Below are 23,500 nucleotides of genomic sequence, written 5' to 3' on the forward strand. Positions count from 1 at the left end.
GCAGCTCAAAACTTCGGCCAGCGTAACCATCCGAAAACTCTGCTTCTTTAGAAATTTGTTGAGCTTGCGGAGATCCAGAATCGGGCGCCACTCCCCTGACTTTTTCTTTATGAGGAAAAATCGAGAATAGAACCCGGTTCCCTTCTGGGACGAAGGAACCTTCTCTATTGCGTTCTTGCGGAGCATATTTAAGGCTTCTTTGAACAATAAGTGAAGACGAGGGGGAGGGGGACCCTTGGGCGGGGCAGTAGGAGGTTGTTTTAAGAACTCCAGGGTGTGACCGTTTCTGACTAGGTCGATAACCCAACGATCCGAGGTGATCTCTTCCCAATTGTGTGCAAAAGTTGATATCTTTGCTCCCACTGGAAGGGAAGGAGGGATGACTGGCGTCCAGCGTAAATCATTGCTTCTTGTTGGCGTCGTGACCTTGATTGTTCGATCGCCTTCTTCCTCCCTGACAAGACTTGATCGCTAGGAGGGCCTCGTCTATATGTTTCCCAAATAAGGACTCTCCATCATAGGCCATATCAATGATTTTGGCTTCGTCCTTCCCTATCCGGCGGCGTTGATATCGGCATAGCTGGATTTTTGGACTTTTGTTGAGCAGCATGCGATATAACGGAATCTGGTCGGGGATGACCGATTAGACAAGAAGGCGTTTCTGGAGGAGCACGATATTTCTTGTCAATACGAGGGAGGACCGCAGGTACGGAAGCAGGTGTCTTCATAATTTTTAACCCCTCATTCCATATAAAATCAATGATGGGAATCGCTCTGGTAATTTTCCTTTGCTCCTCCTTAAAATCATGGAGGAAACAATCCGTATGCTCCACAGTGACTGGTAGTTGAAATCTGACTGCGGCACGTTGCATTAAATTGTGAAAGCCGCCTATATCCTCTGGAGGAGAATCCGATGGCTGAGGAATGGGTGGAGAAGGCATGGGAATAATGTAGTCATCCCAAGGATCCAGACTGGTGTCCTTATCAGGCACCTCACCTTCTTCGATATCTTCCTCATCAGAGGAAATGGTATCGTGGTGTGATTGCGTCCCCGAACCAGTAGGGTGAAGCGGCGAATTTGGAATGTCCGTATGTGACTCTTCAGCCGGTTGTAAATTAGGAAGAGGTTGTTGTGGAGGAAAGTGTTGGCGGTAATCCGCCAGCATGGCCTGAAGATCTTGAATCAGTGTAGGCGGTAGATGACTCGTTTCTCTACGATCCCAATCCCTTGAGGGATGCCTGTAAGCTGGTGTAGCAAGGCCTTCCTGGTAAGCATGCTCATGATAGTCTTCTTCCTCATCCACCTCTTGACATTTTATATGTAAATCCGAGGGGTGCCGAGCTATTCCGAAAGGACCCTCATCATCCTCCTCTTCAAAATCATCCTCTTCTGCATAAGAGTCTAAGATATGCGAAGGCAGCAAAGGAGAAATATTACTGTAATTCTGCTTGTGAAAAGTTTTTAACTGAATATGCGTGTACGCAACAGGCGTAACATGAGTAGTTGGTGGAATCGCTTTAAATAAACTTCTCGTCGACGGGCTTCCCGTCGTCGACGGAATTGCTGCCTTCTGAGGCGTCGGTGGGATCGTCATCGTCGACGGGATCGGCATCGTCGACGGGATCGTCATCGTCGACGAGGTCTTCACCGTCGACGGGATAGTCATCGTCAACAGGATCGTCGACGGGATCGCCGTCGACGGCGTCTTCGTCGCCGACGACGGGGTCTTCGTCGTCGTCGACGGGGTCTTCGTCGTCGTCGGCGGGGTCTTTGTCGTCGTCGTCGACGGGGTCTTCGTCGACGATGTTCTCATCGACGATGTCGTCGTCGACAGAACTTCCTTTATGCTCGACGTCGACGCAGTTGTCGACGGAGTCTAAGATGTTTTAGAAGACATGATAGGTGAAGATATAGAAGTAGTGGAGACTGTAGCCGTCGACAGAGGAGGAGCAGAAGTCACAGAGATAGTATATGACGATCCCACTGACAAAGTCTTAACCTGAGATTTACTCATGGTTTTAGAAGCTGAAGACCTCTTGGATCTCTCAGAGTCTTGTGACTTCTGCAATTGGTCAGAAGTTACATGAGAGGCCTTATGATGTTTTCTCCCTTCACTGGAAGAACTATCAATTGATCTAGCCCTTTTGCTAGATGTCGAGGTCCTGTCATCCTCCTCAGCCGAGGAAGATTTCAACCATAATAATACTCTTGCCTCTCTGTCCCTTAAGGTCTTGGGAGGGAAAGTCCGGCAAATTCTACAATCCTTAGCAACATGCTTAGGATGCAGACAGTAAATACACTCCTCATGCTGGTCGTCTACATGGACCCTCTTCTTATCACAGGTCCTGCAGGGTTTAAACAAAGCTTTCTTGTCAGACATTTCTGAAGAAAAAAGAAGAAACTGAGTAGGCACTCAGGGAGACTCCCTTCCACACGACGTGCGGTGAAAATCTGAGGAGAGCTGGCTCTGCTGAGAGGGTTCTAGAAGGGTGCTGATGTCTTATTGGTTGTTACCAATTCTTGGGTTATTTTACATAACGAGGTAGATAGGCTTCTAAGATATAGGCCTTAGGGCCTTTTCTTTGGGCCTACTACTACTACTAATTCTTTTTGGCACTACTTTTTTATCTACCGGGACTCCCGCCTCGGCGACGGGGAATGATTCAGGCATGTGAATCTATGAAAGATACCCCAATACTGGATAAGGACACTTATTTCATTCAGAACTTCCGTCTTCTTCCTTAAGATGTATAAGGGTTAACTATATCAAGCTGAGGGTACAAGTTAATTGCGTACAGTTTATGGTGGTTTGTTGCTAGAAAAGTAGATATCTGGGGATTTCCATATGGGCCTGTGCTGTGGTTCCTGGGAAAGTGTTGTAAGACAATGTTGTTGGCCCCTGATATGTAATACCCTATTGATCCAAGCGTGAAAGAAAGCCTTGTGTGTGTCCTTCCAGTTAGAGGTAATGGTTTTAATTGCGGATGATAGTAAGAGACCAAGTAAAAAGCGATCTGCAGGGCTTCTGATGTTCGGGTCATGGAATCCTTTGATGAGAAATGAGAATTTCTTCTTGAGGTGAATGTTAAATAGTTTTGTGAGAAAAGAGAAAACATTGTTCCACAAGAGGGACACTGATTTGCAATAAAAGAGTAGGTGGGCAAGGTTGCCGATTTCTTCTGTGCAGTTCTATCAAATGGGACTCTCTAGAATTTTCTGAGTGTGTAGGCGAGAAGGTGTCTAGAAGGCTTTGTATATTAGCCAAAATTTGGTTTGGGAGAGTACTGGTGATATTTTATGAGTGGCAATAGATTTCCATATTGCTTCCCACTCTGACTTGAATGTGGGGCTGGAAAAGTAGGTTTCTCAGTATTGTATTATATTCTTGTTTGCCTTTGTAGTCATGGGCAGTTATATAGCCTTAATGGGCTATACCGGCTACTAAAGGCCTGCCCCAGCGTTGAAGGCCCGAGCTGAAGGTGAGGGACTTTAACAAGGGAGCGGAACTTTAATAGCCAGTATAGCCCAGCTAGAAGGGCCATAAGACTATTAGAACATTCTGCCACTAGAGGGCAGAATGTTTCAACAAATAAAACAAAGGCCTCTCGGAGTTCGAGGGGTTTAAATTCCCTCTGGCTCCGAGAGGCCTTTGTAAAGCAACATTGGAATGTTGCTTTGCGGGCCTTTACCGGCCCGTAAAAGCATGGAGCACTCCATTGTCTTCAATGGAGCTCCCAACATTCCAATGTTCTAATGAGTGATATAGTTTAGATACATGGTGACCTAGCTTGTTAAGTTTACGGATGAGTGTTGAGAGAGACAGTTCTCTGTAATGGTGTTTAGATTTATTGATGGCCGTTTTAAGTTTGAGGAAGTTGTAAAACTCCAAGTGTTCTAGTTGGTATTGTGATTGTAAGTTTGAAAAGGATAGGAGAGAAGTACTGGATCCTAATTGTTGATGAAATAAGATACCTTTTGTGATCCATGAGTCCCAATAAAGTGTCTGGCCTTCGTAAGTGATATTCGGGTACTGTCAGAGAGAGGCTAGGGTAGAGAGTTTTATCCATGAGGGTAGTTTCCTATCTATGATAACGCATTTCTGGTGTTTTTAGAATGTGTTTGGAGTTGGTAAATTGTTTGAAGTTGTTTGTGAGTAGTTAGAGGATCCACATTATTCAAGATATCTCTTTCAACCTCCAACCACACGGGGTATAGTTGTCTGGAGTCTGAAACCAGTAAGAACCTGGTTTGGCTAAAAAGGCTGTCTATTGAATCATACTCTATAGACGAAGAAGGCAGACTCATAGTTACTACCTTACGAAGGGGGAGAATCCCGATTTTATGTGCTCACTATCTATGGCCCCAATAATGATGATACCTCCTTCTGGAACAATTTACTAAATAGGATTGGCCACATATCCCTCAATGATCTTATCATTGTAGGTGGTGATTTCAATTAACCACTTGATATAATTCTAGAACGCCAATCCATCAGTAAATATCACCGAGCTAACATGCATAAAATACTCCAAAAACCATCTTCCCCACAGCATAGGTGAGTTCAACTGAATTCAACCGCCTGCCCCACAGCATAGGAGAGTTACACTGAATTGAACTGTCTGCCCACACCATAGGAGAGTAACACTAAATTCAATTACCTACCCCACAACATAGGAGAGTTACACTGAATTCATCCGTCTGCCCCAGAGCATAGGAAAGTTTAACTGAATTCAACAGTCTGCCCACAGAATAGGGGAGTTACATTGAATTCAAACCTCTGCCCCCAAAGCACAGGGGAGTTACACTGAATTCAACCGTCTGCCCCACAGCATAGGAGAGTTACTCTGAATTCAACCGTCTTCCCACAGCATAGGAGAGTTACACTGAATTCATCCATCTGCCCCACAGTATAGGGGAGTTACACTGAATTCAACCGTCTGCTCCATAGCATAGGAGAGTTACACTGAATTCAACCGTCTGCCCCACAGCATAGGAAAGTTACACTGAATTCAACAGTCTGCCCACAGAATAGGGGAGTTACATTGAATTCAAACCTCTGCCCCCAAAGTATAGGGGAGTTACACTGAATTCAACCGTCAGCCCTACAGCATAAGAGAGTTACACTGAATTCAACCGTCTGCCCCACAGCATAGGAGAGTTACTCTGAATTCAACCGTCTGCCCACAGCATAGGAGAGTTACATTGAATTCATCCATTTGCTCCACAGCATAGGGGAGTTACACTGAATTCAACCGTCTGCCCATAGCATAGGAGAGTTACACTGAATTCAACCGTCTGCCCCACAACATAGGGGAGTTACACTGAATTCAACCGTCTGCCCCACAGCATAGGGGAGTTACACTGAATTCAACCGCCTGCCCCATAGCATAGGAGAGTTACACTGAATTCAACCGTCTGCCCTACAGCATAGGAGAGTTACACTGAATTCAACCGCCTGCCCCATAGCATAGGAGAGTTACACTGAATTCAACCGTCTGCCCTACAGCATAGGAGAGTTACTCTGAATTCAACCATCTGCCCATAGCATAGGAGAGTTACACTGAATTCAACCGTCTGCCCCACAGCATAGGGGAGTTACTCTGAATTCAACCGTCTGCCCACAGCATAGGAGAGTTACACTGAATTCATCCATCTGCCCCATAGCATAGGGGAGTTACACTGAATTCAACCGTCTGCTCCATAGCATAGGAGAATTACACTGAAATCAACCGTCTGCCCCACAGCATAGGGGAGTTACATTGAATTCAACCGCCTGCCCCATAGCATAGGAGAGTTACACTGAATTCAACCGTCTGCCCCACAGCATAGGGGAGTTACACTGAATTCAACCGTCTTCCCCACAGCATAGGGGAGTTACACTGAATTCAACCGCCTGCCCCATAGCATAGGAGAGTTACACTGAATTCAACCGTCTTGGCCACAGCATAGGGGAGTTACACTGAATTCAACCGCCTGCGCCACAGCATAGGGGAGTTACACTGAATTCAACCGTCTGCCCCACAGCATAGGGGAGTTACACTGAATTCAACCGCCTGCCCCATAGCATAGGAGAGTTACACTGAATTCAACCGTCTGCCCCACAACATAGGGGAGTTACACTGAATTCAACCGTCTGCCCTACAGCATAGGAGAGTTACACTGAATTCAACCGCCTGCCCCATAGCATAGGGGAGTTACACTGAATTCAACCGTCTGCCCTACAGCATAGGAGAGTTACACTGAATTCAACCGCCTGCGCCACAGCATAGGGGAGTAACACTGAACTCAACCGCCTGGCGGAATTGTCTTCCAACATGGAGTAGGTTTAGTTCTAGTACATGAGGTATTACTTCTGAGAGGGTTTCCTGTTTTCTGGGCACAGCATAGAAAAGATTGTCACAGTAATGGTTTTATTGACGCTGTGGATTTCCAGCAAGAAGGACTGTCAGCCTCTATGTACACGTGAACCTCTGGAGGTTTAGATTTTTTTAACTAAGAAGTGAGGGTGTCTGTGACCCTGGGATGCTGATGAGCGCTTTCATGGAGCATCTTTTGGAAGTCACATCAGAACGAACTCTATTAGACTTCCGTAGCAACACGGAAAGTGCCTTCATGTCAGAACAGAGTTTCCCATCTCTGGGGCAACAATTGGTGGCTGCCGTAGCTGGGCTCTCTTACCTTGCCTAAAGTCAAAGTAAAGAAACCTTGGAATTCGGTTGGACGACGCCCTCTCTTATGAGGATCACGCCAAGTCTGTGGCAGGGACTCGTTTTGGCATTCTGAGTGGCATCAAACCCATTTTGGGTCAGTGTGACGCACACTCGTCAATTGGTAGTTCAAGCCACGATCCTGGCTAGGTTGGACTACTGCAACAGTCTCTTGCTCGGCGCTAACACATCTGTGACCAATTGGATCCAGCGCACCCTGAAAGCAGCAGCTGCACCCTACTTGCATTGCCTACTTATAGCTCGGTCTCTGGTGCGCTGCGTCGACTCCATTGGTTGTCCATTGAGCATTGAATCTGGTTCAAAGCACTCTGTGTCACATTTAAAATACTCGAAGGCTCTGGTCCGACGGTTCTCACCAACCTAGGTCACCAATATATCCCTACCCGTGCTCTGCGATCTGCGGATCTTCACTTTATGTGGGTGCCACGATTCCGTAGAGCCAGAGTCGGAGGCCGCTCATTTAAAGTTCTCGCACCAACTCTCTGGAACTTGCTGCCTCTCTCCATTAGGAACATACCCACACTTTTGGCATTCAGAAAGGCAGTATAGACTTGGCTGTTTCAGTAGCAGTATCCTTACTTCCACCTTCTCTCTGACTTATAGCGCTGGGATGTCCCTTTGCTGGGACAGCCATGCGCTCTACAAATCGCATAACATAACATAACATAACATAAGATAAGTGAAAGGCTGAACCTGAAGAACAGCTCCACCGGTCTGTACCTGAGGAGCCAGAGGAGGGGGAGAGATATCTGTCACCCTTCCGCGTACGGAGTTACCTTCGGAAGGTCATTGAAGATGCAGACATTGGTGTCCTGTAGCCAGGCCATGAGAGGGGTGTAGCGGAGCAGGGCTTGGTGCAGGAGGCCATGTTTCGGCGCAGTCAGTCGGCCCACCTGTTGGGTCAGTACAGGTTCCTGGTCCGCCCCCTGGAAAAGACAGAAAGAAGAGAGTGTAGAAAACAATACACACCACGTGTGCATACTTCCTTCCAGGAAACAACACTTACTTACCTAGGGTAACAGGTTTCCTGGTGTCTTTTTTAGACGCCTGCTGGTTCCTCTCTTCTTTCATCCTCCCTAACCCCAGACGGGATCCAGAAACTTGCAATCGTTCTCAGCTCCAGCAGGAGGCGCTATAGCTCTAGGTCAACTCCTGCCCCCCTCTACACTAGACGTAACATGGGGCTGTACAAGGCTCCTCCCCACACGCATACGTCATTGCCCCACCCTTTTTTGGAAGCTCTTAAAGGCGGAGGGAGACAGGATAGGTGAAAGAAACCAGAAGGCAGTGCATACAATATCCCAGAAATCAAATCAGAACAAAGAATGTCAGCTAGGCACACAATATTGCACCACCCAGTACAGTCACATGCAAACCTCAAGAATTTGTGTTGCCAATCTCAAATGAACAGCTGCAACTTGGCCATATATTTAATGCAATTACAACAACAGAATGAGAGGCAATAATCACACAAATTAAAGAGTTTGAGTCCCAACAATTTCAATCCACAGCTTCCAGTGTAAGCAAGAAGATACTTTATTCAAATTATTCTTAATTAGGCATATAGGCGCAGCCAACGCATTTCACCCAACAACAAGGGCTTATTCAGGGTACTCTAAGTACTATTCAGTAGAAGTTGTTCATAATAGAACACGCCATACTCCTGGCATAGATCCATTGGTCCTCTTAAGCTTTCAATTTAGTCATCCTTCAAAGACTGTAGATGCCTTCATGAAGTAGTCAAATAGTTTTGCCGTTTGGTATTGTCAGATGTTCAGAAATCACCAAACCACGTAGATGAGGGAGCCGACATAATTCAGGTGTTCATTAACAAATTTCTTTAGACAACATCATGAAATCTTCAAATCGTCTGAGACATTCTGTACTTGCACCTGAATTCTTGCTTACACTGGAAGCTGTGGCTTGAAATTTTTGGGAATCAAACTCTTTAATTTTTGTGTTTATTGCCTCTCATTCTGTTGTTTTAATAATATCCCAGAACTCAAACCAGAATGACCAAATCAAATGATGAAGCAGTGGACTATGAAGGCATGCCTGAGGGTAGTGAGGACCAGTACTTAACTTATAAAATAACAAATGCCATGGCCCAGCGTTTTGCTCAGGAGCCTGAGGTCGGCACTGTTGAAGGTCGGGTTGACAGATACCAAGGCTAGTAGTCCTGATTTCCTCCTCAAACTTCTCTTATCTTCCCCCATACCCTCCCTGATTCATTATCTCTGGTTTTCTCCATCTAACACTGTTTTTTCACGTTTCTCTTCCTTCATCTTTCCCTCACTCTGCAAACCCCACCAAGAGGCAGGGTACGCTAAAGATTCAAAGGCCAAGTCAGAGACCAGCTGCATCAGGGACAGCAGCCACAATTGGAGGGCAAACACCTGCACCAAGAACAGAAACTCCCTGGTCAGCAGCAGACTGTAATGCATGCCCAGGACATAACAGTCTTAGCAGAAAGCTACCATTTTTAAAGCTAGCAAGGCTCAGAAGAAGAAACTCTAGATAGTGGTACCAACATATCGCAAGAGGTCATCAAGGGGCCATGGAGAAAGGGTACTAACATATCCACCTGCAAACAGGAGCACAATACAGTGCAAAAACAGGACTCGCAGGGGTCAGATGCTGTTGTATTTACTGTTATGGTCACGCACCAGGCCCTGGCGCGTGACAACATGTGCACCATTGTCTTCTGCGCGAGAGCACCCACTGTCATCCCTGCCTCCCCATTGGTCCCCAACGTTCCACATTCCAATTCTCCCTGATTCTGTCACCCTTAACGGTTCCTACGTTCTCATGCCACCTCTTCCCTGAACGATACCTTCATGTAGGGGGCTGTTGTGGAATAAAGCTTCCTGAACCCTCACCTTCGCCTCTGCCTCGTTATTACAAGTGGTGACGAGCGGACTCCAACAACAGCCCCCCACCGCGGTATCCTGATGCTGCAATGTTCTTGGATGCCCCCAATAACATTCGGGAGCCAGGACTAGTATATAAGTACCTTTATTACAGTACTTGCTTTACTACACCTGAGAGAGCGCCGGGCAACAGGCTCCGATCGCTTCTCTCGCCTCGCGCTCACTCGCGCATGCGCAGTAGCGTCCAGTATGGCCGCTACGCGCATTTCCACCGTTACGTAGTGCGCGTCAACTAGACCGCGACACTACATATCTCTCCCTTTTATACCACACAAAACAATGTACCTGACTGGGGTGGTTAGTCCATTTCGTAGTCTCTAAACTTGGATGGTCTCACCACCGCTCGCCCAACCCGGGTGTGTCTTACCGGGGTAGAGTGTCCTTCTTGACCCCCTTCTGCGACAGGGCTTCCCCTTCTTCCTTCAGGAGTACCATGTCCTTCTCTCTCTCCATTCTCACCCCCTTCCCGGGTCTTTACCTCCATGGCCGGTCCTTCTTGTACTTGTCTCTCACAGTTTTGCTCTTCCGGAATGTTCTCTCCACTCTCTCCCTTCGAAGCTCCTGCTTCCCTTGTCACCTCTTCTGGTGGCGTCACCCCTTCCATGTCCTCCCGGGGCCATTGTAGGATTTTGTTGCATTTGGCCATACGGTCTTGGGACCACACATTTCCATCGCTGAGCAACGCTGCTTGGTCATACACTTCTTCCACTCTTAGGGGTGGGGAGTATTTGCTTTCTCCCTTTCGCTTTAGAACAGCCAGCTTCACTCTGACCCACTCCCCTTTTTCTAACGCTGTCTCTTTCACCTTTTTGTTGCGATTGTAGTATTCAGTGTATATATTCTGTGCCTTCTCCAGGTTGTGTTGTACCACCGCTGGAGACCATTTGCTGGTGATGGTTTTCTCTTTCCAAGCAACATTGTCTCTGGTGAAGGGTTGCCTTCCCCGTAGGATTTGGAAGGGGCTGTACCCCGTGCTGGTGGGGGTGATGCGATATGCCCAGACCGTGCTTTGTACTTCCTTTTCCCAGTCTTTGCCCCTGGAGATGGCAGCCTGTATGGAGCCCATTAGCACCCTGTTGAACCTTTCTACTTGTCCGTTACTGGCCGGGTGATATATCGACGTATGTCTGAGTAGAATGCCATTCCTTTCCGCAAATCTGGACCATTTGTCCGAGGTAAATTGGGGACCATTGTCACTAATTATGGTTCTGGGGATGCCCTCCCTGAGGAAAACCGTCTTGAGAAATCGCAGTATTGTGTCAGTGTCCATTTCCTCCTGAATGTGTACCTCTGGCCACTTTGAGTATTTGTCCACCAACACGCATAAGTACTTGGGTATCCCTTGATTGTCAAGTACAGGCCCCAAGATGTCCACTGCCACTTCTTCCCAAGGGTTACTGGGGTTTGTGAACTTTCCTAGAGCAGGCCTCATAGGTTTTAGGATTTTTTTTTTTTTTTATTTTTTTTTTAAGAAACCTTTATTTGACTTCAAAGAGTTACAGACATGGGCCTACAACCCCTTGGGCCGGCCACTTATTAGCATGAGATATATCATTCCACCGTTAGACAGATTGAGCAATCCGAGGATCTCGTCAGTCCATCAGTACTCCCAGTGAAGGCAAAAGCAGTAGTTAGGTGACAATATGAAATACGGTTCCAATTTTCGACTTAAAACTAATAAACATTACACACAAACAAGGCAATAAACAGTGTGAATATCAGGACGCGCTCCGCGGGGTAGGAAATCAATGACCTGCGGCCGAGAAGGGAGGGGGGCCTGGGAACAGAGGAAAAATCAAACTGTAACCTACTCATAACCTAACGGGTGAGGAATGGTCAGCTAGGGGGACAAAGAAACATCCGATACAATAGTCAGGGGAGGGGCACAGATGTCTCCGCGATAGGAATTCCACGGACCCCACACCCCAGTCCATTTCCTAGGCTTGCCTCTCGCTACATACACCGTCTTTTCCCTAAACATGCACCAATCCATATTCTCCTTCCACACCGAGACCGTGGGCGACCTCCGGGAACCCCACAACTGTGCGATGTTTCGTTTAGCCACCATATTACCCAAAGTCGCCCATTGCGTCTGCGCCACATTATAATCGTTGGGCTCCCACACATTCAGCAGGCATCTCCTAGCTTCTGGCAGCAGAGCGACATTGGTGACCTCTTCCATTACAGCATGCACCCGACGCCAAAAGCGAGCCACCTCAGGACATTCACATATAACATGAAGGAAAGTACCCAGCGAACCACAGCCACGTCTACACAGCTCATCCACGGAGAGACCCATGCGCATCAGGCGGGGACCAGTGACATACACTCTATGAAGTATCTTGAGTTGTACGAACCGAAGGCGGGCCGGAATTGCCACCTCCCTCGGGGAGGCTATTGCCAAGACCCAGTCCTCATCATCTAATTCCAAACCGTCAGCCACCCAGATCTCCCTCAAGTGGGTCAACAGGTCTGCCCGGTCGTTGATGAGTTTTTTATAGATCAAGGAGATTGTGCTGTCAGGCACGTAGCCATCGAGCACCCTGTCCTCCAGTGGGGAATTTTCCGGGATAGCAGTAGCATCAGGGAAAACCGAGCACAACACATGACGGACCTGAGCATACCAGAAGTACTCCCTATCGCTCAGCTTATATTCCGCTTTTAGCATTTCAAACGTTTTAAACTCCCCTTTCACCCAGAGATCACTCACCTTACAGATGCCAATCATATCCCATTTCTCAAATCCTTTAGTTCTCCACAAACAGCCCAGCCCTTCTGAAGCATACAGTGGGGTAGCTCTAGTCAGGCGGTCCTTCCAACCCATCGCGGCATTAGCAGCATGCCACACACGTACTGCTATCTTGGTTGGGCCTGTCAACTGCACACCAGGTGACTTAGAAAAGAGTGCTCTATTATAATCCCCACCAGGCAATAGCATTTTATCCATCTCGAACGCCGGGTTCAAGGCCGGTCCATACATCCCGTGGTTCACCGCCACCAATTGAGACGCCCAATAGTATCGTTTGATATCGGGGAGTGCAATACCCCATCATACCAAGGGAGTGTCAATTTTGCGAGAGCGATTCGCGATCGCCCGTCCCAAAACAACTGCCTCTGCAAGCTCTCCACCTCACGGAAGTAGCGGGCCGGTATGACGTCGAGTGTATTTTGCAGTGCATATAGGAATCGTGGTAGCGACATCATTTTAAACAGGGTCACGCGTCCGAGCGGCGAAAGCGGGAGCCGTCGCCACCGCGAGACGTCGGCCCTCAGTCGCTGGAGTGGGGGGAGTAAGTTCCGCTCATAACGGGCCACAGGGTCTAAGGATATGAACACCCCCAGGTACCTAAACCCTGACTGCGAAATCTGGATAGGGCAGCCACGCGGGAGGAGAGGAGCATCCCCAGAGAGAACATAGACACACGACTTGGCCCAGTTGATGACCAAACCGGAGTTACGACCAAATGAGGTCAGAACATCGACTAGTACAATCAAAGACTGCCGTGGAGATGTGAGGTACAGGAGAATGTCGTCCGCATAAAGAGAGATGCGGTCCTCAAATTCAGGCGTCCACCTAATGCCGCGCAACGAGGGCTCCCATCGTAACCAGGCAGCCAGAGGCTCCAATGCGAGTGCGAAGAGGAGGGGCGACAATGGACAACCCTGCCGCGTGCCTCTTCCCAACTCGAAGGGCGCCAACGCTCTGCCATTCACCACTACCTGAGCCAACGGTTCCTCATACAACAATTTCACCCAACCGATAAACCCGGGGCCAAAACCGAATTTCGCGAGCGCCGCCCAAAGATATGGCCATTCTAGGGTATCAAACGCCATTGTGGCATCCAAGGACGCCAAAACGGCCGGTCCACGTATGTGCGCCGCTCTGGCGAGCACTCCGTGAAGACGTCTCAGGTTCAGAGCCGTATTACGGTGGGGTATGAAACCGGACTGGTCCGGATGGATCAAGTCGCCAATGACCCTAACCAGACGATTAGCCAAAACCTTAGCCAGAATTTTAGGCTCAGCATTTAGCAATGAGATGGGCCTGTAAGAAATACACCGATCCCGTGGCTTCCCCTCCTTGTGAATCACGACTATTGCAGCGAGACGCTGATCATAGGGGAGGGAGCCCACGTCACGTGCCTCAAGGAACATGTCGCGGAGATGATGCGCCATCTTGTCCGGGCGCAGCTTATACAGTTCAATGGGAAGGCCGCTGGGACCCATGGCCTTGCCAGAAGCGACCGAGCGAATAGCCAAAGCAATCTCATCAGGCGACAACGTCGCATCCATCAGTACGCTGTCCGCCTCTGACAAAGAAGGCAACGCAATGTCTTTCAGCAACAAATGAGAGCCATCCTCAAGGCCATCCGAGACTGGAGAATACACCTCACGGAAATAAGTCGCGAAACATCCAACAATTTCCACAGGGTCAGTCACACGCACGCCATCCGTTCTCTCAATAACCGGCACCACTCGACTCGCTCTCTCCTTCCTGTCCAACCATGCAATCAATTTACCAGCCTTATCCCCCACATCGTATAAGCGCCCCTGTTGCTCCCTACTCATCACCTTGGCAGCATCAGTAACCAAGGCTTTATAGTCAAGCTGCTTGAGACTGAGAACATGCAACTTATCATCCGTAACACCCAACTCCAGGTCCCCTTCCAACTTGGCTATTTCGTTTTCAAGGCGAACCACCTCTTCAGTCTTGCTTTTCTTGGAGTGGGAGATTAGAGAGAGTGCCTGCCCACGTATCACTGTTTTGAAAGCTTCCCACAACGAGACAGCAGATGACACAGACCCCACATTTTCATTAAAATAGCGCTCAAGGGACTTGACCAGGTCCGCCCGGATTTTAGGATTACGCAGGTACCAGGGATTAATCGGTGCTACCCTCCCCTCAGCCCCGGGGACGACCTCAATGCGCAGCAGCAGGGGGGAATGATCAGAAATACCCCGGGCCAGATGTCTTACTTCCCTAATCATCACAGCTTGGGCCGCCGGCATAAGGACATAGTCCAGTCTCGATAAACTGCCATGAGCCCCTGAGTGGAAAGTATATTGCGCCTGCCCCGGGTGCATCAGTCTCCAGCAATCTATCAGCCCGAGGGTATAAACCCACTCAGCCAGGCCTGTGCCCCCGCGAGGTCCCTGGGAGGGTGACGATCCGCCATACCGGATACAACAGAATTAAAATCGCCCCCCATCACCAGAACCCCCCCCCCCGGGAGCCCCAAGACCATTCGCCCCAAATCAGCGAAAGTTACGGCCTGCAACCCCGGTGGTACATACACAGAAACAAACGACACGGTTCTGCCCTCCCATCGGCCCACAAGTGCAGCATACCGCCCTCTAGGATCATGAATCACGTCGTCTACCTCCAACGGGAGAGTGGCTCTGATCAAGATGCCCACCCCGCGAGCCAGAAGTGAAATCAGAATGAGCAACAAGACGATTGCGTAAAGTCCGGGTAGAAGCTTATAGTAGTGTTCTCAAACTTCGTCGGCCCACTCACCCTTGAGGCCTGCAGGATAGCGTCTCTGTCCCTGAAATGAAAAATTCTGGCAATGAGTGGCCGTGGGGGAGCGCCCGGATTCGGCTTACCACCCGGAACTCTATGGGCCCGCTCGACCGCAAAGAATTTACTCAACCCCTTGGGTGCGAGATGGTTGATCACGAGGTCTTCCACGAAGAGGTCAGCCGCAGGGGCCTCCGATTTCTCCGGTACCCCGATTATGCGCACATTATTCCCCCGAGCCCTACTTTCAAAATCCTCCAGCCGACGGACAGACACATCATTGGACGTCCGCAGATTACGAACCTCGGTTTGCAGGTCAGACACGTCCGTTGCCAGACTCGACGTTGTCAGACCCAAGGATTTGACCTTCTCATTCGTTTGTGAAAGGTCCGCTCTGAGAAGTTTAACGTCGATCAAAACCGTGTCCAATTTATGAGCCAAGGTGTCGAATTGCTGGCCGACTGCTGCTTTCATCTCATCGATGGCGCCCATGACGTCCTGCAGTGTTAACTCCGTAGACGGTCCCGGGCCATCCTTGGATCTCTCCGGTGACTTATGCAGGCCACTAGGAGATCCTTTTGGCTGGGTATAGCGGTCCATGTTATTAGCTTGGGTATGAGCTCCCCGCCTAGTCGTCTTGGATTTTGCTTGTCGCCGTCCAATCTAGCCGCCATTGTCTGATGGTCGCCCAGGCCACTGTCCACCAACACGATTAGTGATCCTCGGTGAGCCGATCTAGGGAGCCTCGGCGACCACGAAAGGCGGTCCAGTCTAGGGTCCAAGATTCAGGCAGGATACCCGATCTTCCCACTAGCAATGCATGCCGACAATCCGGGGTCCGTCCGTCAGTCTCAGCGCGGAGACCCGAAACCGAAAGTGAAAGTAGGGGGTACGCCCCGGCCCGGGTCCTGCAGGCCGTTGTTGTTCACTTGCTACCCGGGCACCATGCCAACTCGAATCTGAGGCAAGGTCAGGAGTAGGCCGCAGACTTGAGATCGATATTATCCCGGTTCCTGAAGTCCGATTTGAATTTGGACAACGGGTATCACCTCCGCATATGGGTATCACCTCGGCATATGGTCGCCTTTAGAAGCCCGTCGATAGAATCAGGATATATTCAGGATAGACGTGAGAGGTCGTGGAGGCCCTCGGGAGCCCTGTGCCTACGCGGCCATCTTGGTTGCGTGCTAGGCTCCTCCCCCAGGTTTTAGGATTTTGTCTGCTCCTTGGCACTGCACGCAGTCTCTCACATGTCTCTCCACCTGCAGATCCATCCCTGGCCACCAATACGTTTGCTTGGTTCTGGCTTTCGTCTTCACGATTCCCAGGTGTCCTTCGTGTATTATAGACAACAGATCCGTTATTATGTTCACAGGTGAAACCACCCTATTTCCTCTGTATACAAACACACCGTCGTCTCCCACCGACAGCTCCTCTCTAACCTCGTAGAACTGTCGAACCTTGGGCTTCTGTTGTCTCCTTTCCGGCCAACCTCGTACAATTTACTTCTTGATTTCTTCCAGGTCTCTATCCGCTGCATACGCATCCTTCCACTCCTGTCTACTTATTGCCCTTTCCGGATCATCTGCCAGGGCCACCATCTCATCCTCTTCTTCGGTGCCGCTGGTGGCACTTTCCATTGCTGACGCCCTGCTGAGATAATCCGCTATCTTGTTTCTTGAGCCTGGTATGTATTCTACATCATACCGGTATTCCAAGAGTTTTAGCGTCATCTTCGCTATCCGGGGTGTTGCGCTGGCATGGCCACTTGACGTCAAGACCTTCACTAGGGGTTTGTGGTCCGTTTTCAACTGGAATCGCGGGCCCCACAGGAACTGGCGATACTTCCCCATGGCCCATACTATGGCCAACATCTCTTTCTCGATCACACTGAACTTTTGTTCCGAGGTCGTCAGTGTCCTGGACGCGAAGCTGATCGTCTCCGTCACGCCTCCTTGTCTCTCTTGCATGAGCACCGCTCCTAACCCTTTTTCGCTTGCGTCTGTCATCACTATCGATCTTCCCAGGGGATCGTACCCATGCAGCGGGATCGCCTGGCTGATTTCACGTTTTACCGTGTCGAACTCTTCTTGCGCCTCTTCCGTCCACGCAAACGCCGTCTTTTCCCTCGTGAGTTGTCTCATGTTGTGTGTTTTCGTGGCGAAGTGGTGGACAAACTTACTATAATATTCCGCCATCCCTAGAAAGGACCTTCCTTCTTCTTTGGAGGCGGGCGGGGGCGCGTCGCAGATGACCTTCACATTCCCTTTCTTCGGTGTTATCCCCTTTTCTCCAATTTCATGCCCCAGGTATGTGACTGACGTCATTCCAAAATGACATTTCTCCCACTCTGCCGTCAGTCTGTTTTCCTCCAAGATCTTAAGTACCACTTCCAGCTTCTCATTGTGGTCTTCTTGCTCTTTTCCCATTACTAGAATATAATCTTGGAAGTATTGTACCCCCTCAATACCTTTGAATAGGCGGGCCATTAGCTTTTGGAAGACTGCCGCTGCTGATGCTAGCCCAAAGGGCATGCGGCAGAACTGATAGCATCCGAACGGAGTTATGAATGACGTCAGTTTCTTGCTCGTGGGGTGCAGAGCTAGCTGGTGGTACGCCGATTTGAGGTCGATGGTGGAGAACCATTTCACGCCTTTCGTGCGTGTCAGCATTTCCTTTATGCGTGGTAACGGGAACTTTTCTACCACAATGCATTTGTTGAGTTCTCGGAGGTCCACACATAAGCGCACCTTGCCTGACGGCTTCATGGCCACCACCAGTGGTGCCAACCATTCTGCGCTGTCGATCGGTTCAATGATTCCTTCTTCCTCCAGTCTGTGTAGCTCCTGTTGCACTGCCTCTCTCACCGCAATCGGTATGTTTCTCACTTTGTGTGTAACGGGGCGGACATTCTCCTTGAGAACGATTCTGTGGGTAAATTTCTCTAGTTTACCGATCTTACCACCAAATATTTTCGGGTGTTCGCTTCGCCATCTCGCTGCCGTAGACCATTCTCCATCTAACGTCACTAGCACTTGGGTGTCTCCTCCCGGATTCAATTGTATTCCCAACTCTTATTGGTCCATCCACCCGAGGACTGATGGTCCCTTCTCCGTGACGTACAGTTTGCACTGGGCGCTGCGTTCTTTGAACTGGAACAGCAGTCTCCTAAATCCTACCATTGGGATGGGTTCCCCCGTGTAGGTGACCGGTCGTATGTCGGGCGGTTCCAGATGTGAGCCAAGTGTGGGTTTGAATCTCGCGTTCCACACGGATCTTTGGACGATCGTGTAGGGAGACCCCGAATCCGCTACTATGGTGATTTCTACTCCTCCGATGTGCATGTCGCACTGGGGTTTGCGCGCTCTTTTCCCGTCGATGCCTAGTACTTGGTCTTCCACACATAGGACTTCGTCGTCTTCCTCCTGACCTTCTTCTTACTCACCTATGTCTTGCGCCACGAATTTTACAGCGCGTTGTTTCCCTTTCCTTTGACACACCTTCTCGTTGTGGCCGACCAGGCCGCAGAATGCGCACTTGGCTCTGAAGGCGGGGCACCGTTTGTCATGCGCCGCGTGGTTCGGGCTTCCGCACCTGTAGCACCTCGACGTTCCTTCCTTGTCCTGCTTCCACATTTGTCCCGGCTTTCCTTTTCCCTTGTTTGTTCCTTTGTACTCTCCTGGCGCCGTTTTTCCTCTTCCATACTGGTCAGCGTCCTCCACCTTGTTTATCGTGAGTCTCGGGACTTGGTCTCTCTTTGCTGCTTCTGCGCATCGCTTGGTTAGTTCTGCCCTTTTTACGATGGCTATCACGTCTTTTAGCGTCGCGTCTCCACTCGCCCACATTTTATCTTGCACTGTCTTGCTTGTCGTATGCATTACTATTTGGTCCTTAATGAATTCGTCGTGTAATGCTCCATATTTACATGTTATCGCTAGTTTTCTCAGTGCAGCCACGTAGTCGTCTATAGTTTCCCCCGCTTCTTGCTTCCTCTGCTGGAAATTGTAGCGGTCGATGGACGTGCAAACTGCGGGCCGATAGTGGTTGTCTAAATCTTCAATGGCGTGTTTGAATACGTCGTCGTCCGCTGCTGGTCGAGTGACCGGTGGTAAGTTTTGGAACACACGTATGCCTCCTGGTCCCAGATTATGTAGGAGTATCCTCTTCCGCCTGCCACTGGAGAACGCCTCCTCGTTCTCGTCTTCTAGTGCTTCGAGGTAATTTTTGAAGTACTCCCTCCAGTCTTCCCATTTCATTTGGGGCTCCCCTGGCCTTGGCAGGAACGGGACTGGCGTCGTTAATGCTGATGCCTGCGCACTCATCTTGGCTTCCGCCTGTTTCCTCGGACTGCCTGGCGCTTCCGTCCTCTCCCCCTTTCTTCGGGTCGTCTGGTTCTCTTCAGAGCTGCCTGTGCTGTCTCCACCACCTTCCGCCAGGGTCTCTGCTGCGCCTCGCTACGGTTTGCCTGCTTACGCTTCCTTGCCTCTGGTCGGCACACTTACTTCTCTCGTGCCTCCCTCTGGCGTCCGTCTGCCACTGCCGTGCTCTCTCGGTGTGCTGGTGTCCGTCCTGTGCCTCCCTGGTCTGCTCGCACTGTAGGACGTCATCCCCTCCGGCTCTCCTGCTGGTTGGGGGCTTTTCCCTCACTAGGGTTCCACAGGGTCCACTCTGTCCCAGTCTCGTCGCCACTGTAATGTTCTTGGATGCCCCCAATAACATTCGGGAGCCAGGACTAGTATATAAGTACCTTTATTACAGTACTTGCTTTACTACACCTGAGAGAGCGCCGGGCAACAGGCTCCGATCGCTTCTCTCGCCACGCGCTCACTCGCGCATGCGCAGTAGCGTCCAGTATGGCCGCTACGCGCATTTCCGCCGTTACGTAGTGCGCGTCAACTAGACCGCGACACTACAGATGCTTCTGCGGGACCTGTCAAATTCGTGACTAACTGTCTTCGCTAACAATTTCTGACCTTCTGACCTGCGTAAAGACTGACGGTGACTTCAGAGTGTTCTTCACGGTGATCCTGTACTGCCTCTGCTGCGACGTTGGAACTCTGCGCTTCAACATTGAATCTCCACACAGATCTTTCACGGAGAGATCGGCGCAACTTGTGAGCGTGTTGCCGCCAGCGTATATCACTCACACGCTAACGCCTGCGCAGCTCGCATCAAACTCCCTTAATAGAAGTTCTCGCCTTCCCTCACAGAACGCGTCATTGCGCACCAGCGTTTCTTTATAACCGCTTCAATCCTCCTCAGCGGATTCCTGCTCATGCGCATACCAAACTCCTTAGTCAGCTGTGTTAATTGTCGAAACTCAGCAGCGTTTTCTTCGCCACCGCTTCAATCCTCCTCAGAGGATTCCTGCTCATGCGCATGTTGAACTCTCTAATCAGCTGTGTGAATTGTTAGAACTCTTGTCATGCGCAAAGCTGAGGGAATTCCCATCAAAGAAGAATTAAAATGTCTCCACTCCAGTTTGGTCAGGTCTTTACACCTGTTGAGGTGGTAAACACGCAGTATGTTTATGTCCTGCTAAGAAGTTTTCACACATACCACAGCAATCATCCCTGCAAAGTGTCTTTCCTTTGCTGATAGGCACAGCCTCAACATTTCCTTGTGCCTTCTCAGCATTGCCTTATTGCATGGTGTAACGTCAAATAAACTCCAGCCCTAGCTATCTTCAAGTGCGTTCCAATCTCAAGTGATACGCACACTTAGGCTGTTCCCACTGCATCCTTTACATTTTTTCATCACATCTTACAGTGATGTGCACACCCTTCTAAATTGGTGCACATAAATTTACACCTGATGGCAATTTCACAGTGATGTGCACACTGCAAGCGCATTCCGCATAATTTTAGCACCTGTCACCCACATTTCTGTGGTTTTCACATCAACTCCATACAATATGTGTGCTCTGAGTTCATTGAATCTCTCCCAACCACAACTTTTTCTTCCACTCAAAGGTGAACCATGCATGCCATGGAAGGAATATGTCTGCAATTGCATAGAGACATGTGAAGATGAGGATTTCACTCCTATAAAGAAAAAGAAAGTTCTATTGTATTGCTTTGGCCCAGGTGGGTAAGAAACTTACAACCAGATTGAGAAGAAAGTAAGGGAGGGTGACGATGTTTTTCAACATGCCTTGGATGATTTAGATGCTCATTTTTCACCGATTGTGTGTGTTGCTGTAGACCGCTACAAAGTTTCACGGAGAAAACAGGGCAAAAATGAGAGCATCGATGAACATGTTTCTGCCTTAAGTACTTTAGCTTTAACATGCAGATTTGGACAACTTCAAGAAGAGTTCATACGTGACCAAATCATAATGCACGCCAGTAACCCCAATATCCAGGAAAAATTGTGGGTAAATGGTGAGTCACCAATGAAAGAAGTGGTAGCATTAGTTAAAAAAGCAGAACTTACAGGCTGGTGTGCCAAAGCTGTTCTTGATGAGCCGAACGTCGTGAAAGCTGTCAACACTTCCAATGCAAGCAAAATCAGATCCAAGGAAGGCCAGAATTCAAGCGAGTAGGACAAGAAAGATGATCACAAGAAAAAAACACAACTTTGAGAAAACGCACACCAAAAAATACGTTGAAGACACGGAACGTAAATGTTATCGCTGTGGGTCCTTGTTTCATCTTGCTGATTTAAAAAAGTGCCCGGCCAGATTTCAGAAGTGCACGTCATGTGGCCTGACGGGGCATTTTGCTAAAGTATGCCATAGGAAATCCTCCAGACGCAGTAAGCCAGTCAAACACATCCAGGTTGAATACGACTCCCAGTCAAAGGAGTCTGATGATTCAGAGTCCAGCAACATTAACTACGTGTTCCTAATTGAGTACAATGTTCTGGAGCTTGCCCCCACGAGGATCAAGAAACCTATATGTGAAATCAAAATGGGGGGTGTGCCCATTAACATAGTTGCCGATTCTGGGTCCCTATTCACTATTGTTAATGAAAATGTCTGGAAACACATTTTGTTAGTAAAATTGGTGCCACCCTGGAAAAATCCAATGCAATTGCTAAAAGCTACACCGGTGATAACATTGAATTCATAGGAACTTGTGATCTGGAGTTCGAATTCAAAAGCAGGAAGGCGTTCTGCAAACTCTTTGTGGCTAAAAAAGGACCTTCCGTCTTGGGATGGTTTGATCAGGCTGACCTAGAGATCATCCTAAATCCAATAACCCCGTTATGTCTATCGAGGATAATAATACATGTAGTAGCACCCTACTCAGAGACTACCCCGAAGTATTTTCAGGAAAAGTGGGTCTACTCAACAGCTCCCAGCACAAAATTGAGTTAAAAAACAATGCCTCCCCGCGCGTACATAAGGTCAGACATCTTCCTGTTTCCGTCAGAGATGATGTCCAAATGGAACTGAACAGACTGGTCACCAATGGAGTAATAGAAAGGGTCGAATCCGCAGAGTGGGTTTCACCTTTGGTTGTTGTTAAATGACCGAATGGAAAAATTTGACTCTGTATTGATCTTAGAGACTTAAATAAGAACATAATTGTTGATCAGTACACCTTGCCGCGCATAAGTGAAATGTTCAATGCCACGAAAGATATGAATGTTTTTTCTATCATAGACTTAAAGTCTGCGTCCAATCAGGTACCACTGCATGTGGAAAGCAGAAAGTACGCTACTTTCATCACACCTTTTGGCTGTTGTCGTCTCATTAAGGTACCGTTTGGATTGGCCTCAGCCGCTGCGCTTTTTCAAAGAGACATGGCTTCAATCTTTGAGGGCGTTACCGGTGTGAGTTTCTTCCAGGACGATATCCTGGTCATGGGCAGCAGTCAAATGGAACATGATGCACGCTTAAAGCAGGTACTTTAAAATCTTAAAAGGCATGGGTTTACAGCTGAATTGGACAAATGCTAATTTTCTCAATGTAAAGTTACTTACCTAGGTCACACCATCAGTCATGCAGGCATAAAACCCAAGCAGGGATTAGTCGATGCCATCTTTAAAGCTCCTTGTCCCTCCAACAAAGATGATGTAAGAGCTTTTCTCGGTCTTACTGAATATTACTCGAAATTTATTCGCAACTTCTCTGAAAAAACGAACAACATGAGACAATTACTAAAAAGTAAGATCAAATTCTTGTGGTCCCAGGATTGTCAGAATGGCTTTGACGTCATCAAAAAAGAAATAGGCAATGCACATTTTCGTAAAGGATTTGACCCCAGAGCCCAGACCTATATCACCACCGATGCCTGCAACAAAGGGCTCGGTGCTGTGCTTACACAGGTTGACTCTGACAACAACGAGTGGGTGGTAGCTTTGGTGTCAAGAT

The 23,500-nt window shown here is 48.8% G+C and overlaps 1 protein-coding gene across 1 annotated transcript in view; it reads right to left on the reverse strand.

Moving 5' to 3' along the window:
* LOC146788818 (exocyst complex component 1-like) overlaps positions 1-23,500 on the reverse strand; it is a 1,992,459-nt gene that overhangs the window by 823,050 nt on the left and 1,145,909 nt on the right. Inside the window, exon 9 of the mRNA XM_085630399.1 lies at positions 7,506-7,655. Coding sequence (XP_085486525.1) covers positions 7,506-7,655 — 150 coding nt within the window. The remainder of the gene's footprint in view (positions 1-7,505; positions 7,656-23,500) is intronic.

Source organism: Triturus cristatus, chromosome 10 (genome assembly GCF_964204655.1).
Source record: "Triturus cristatus chromosome 10, aTriCri1.1, whole genome shotgun sequence".
In the NCBI taxonomy this organism is placed as follows: domain Eukaryota; kingdom Metazoa; phylum Chordata; class Amphibia; order Caudata; family Salamandridae; genus Triturus; species Triturus cristatus.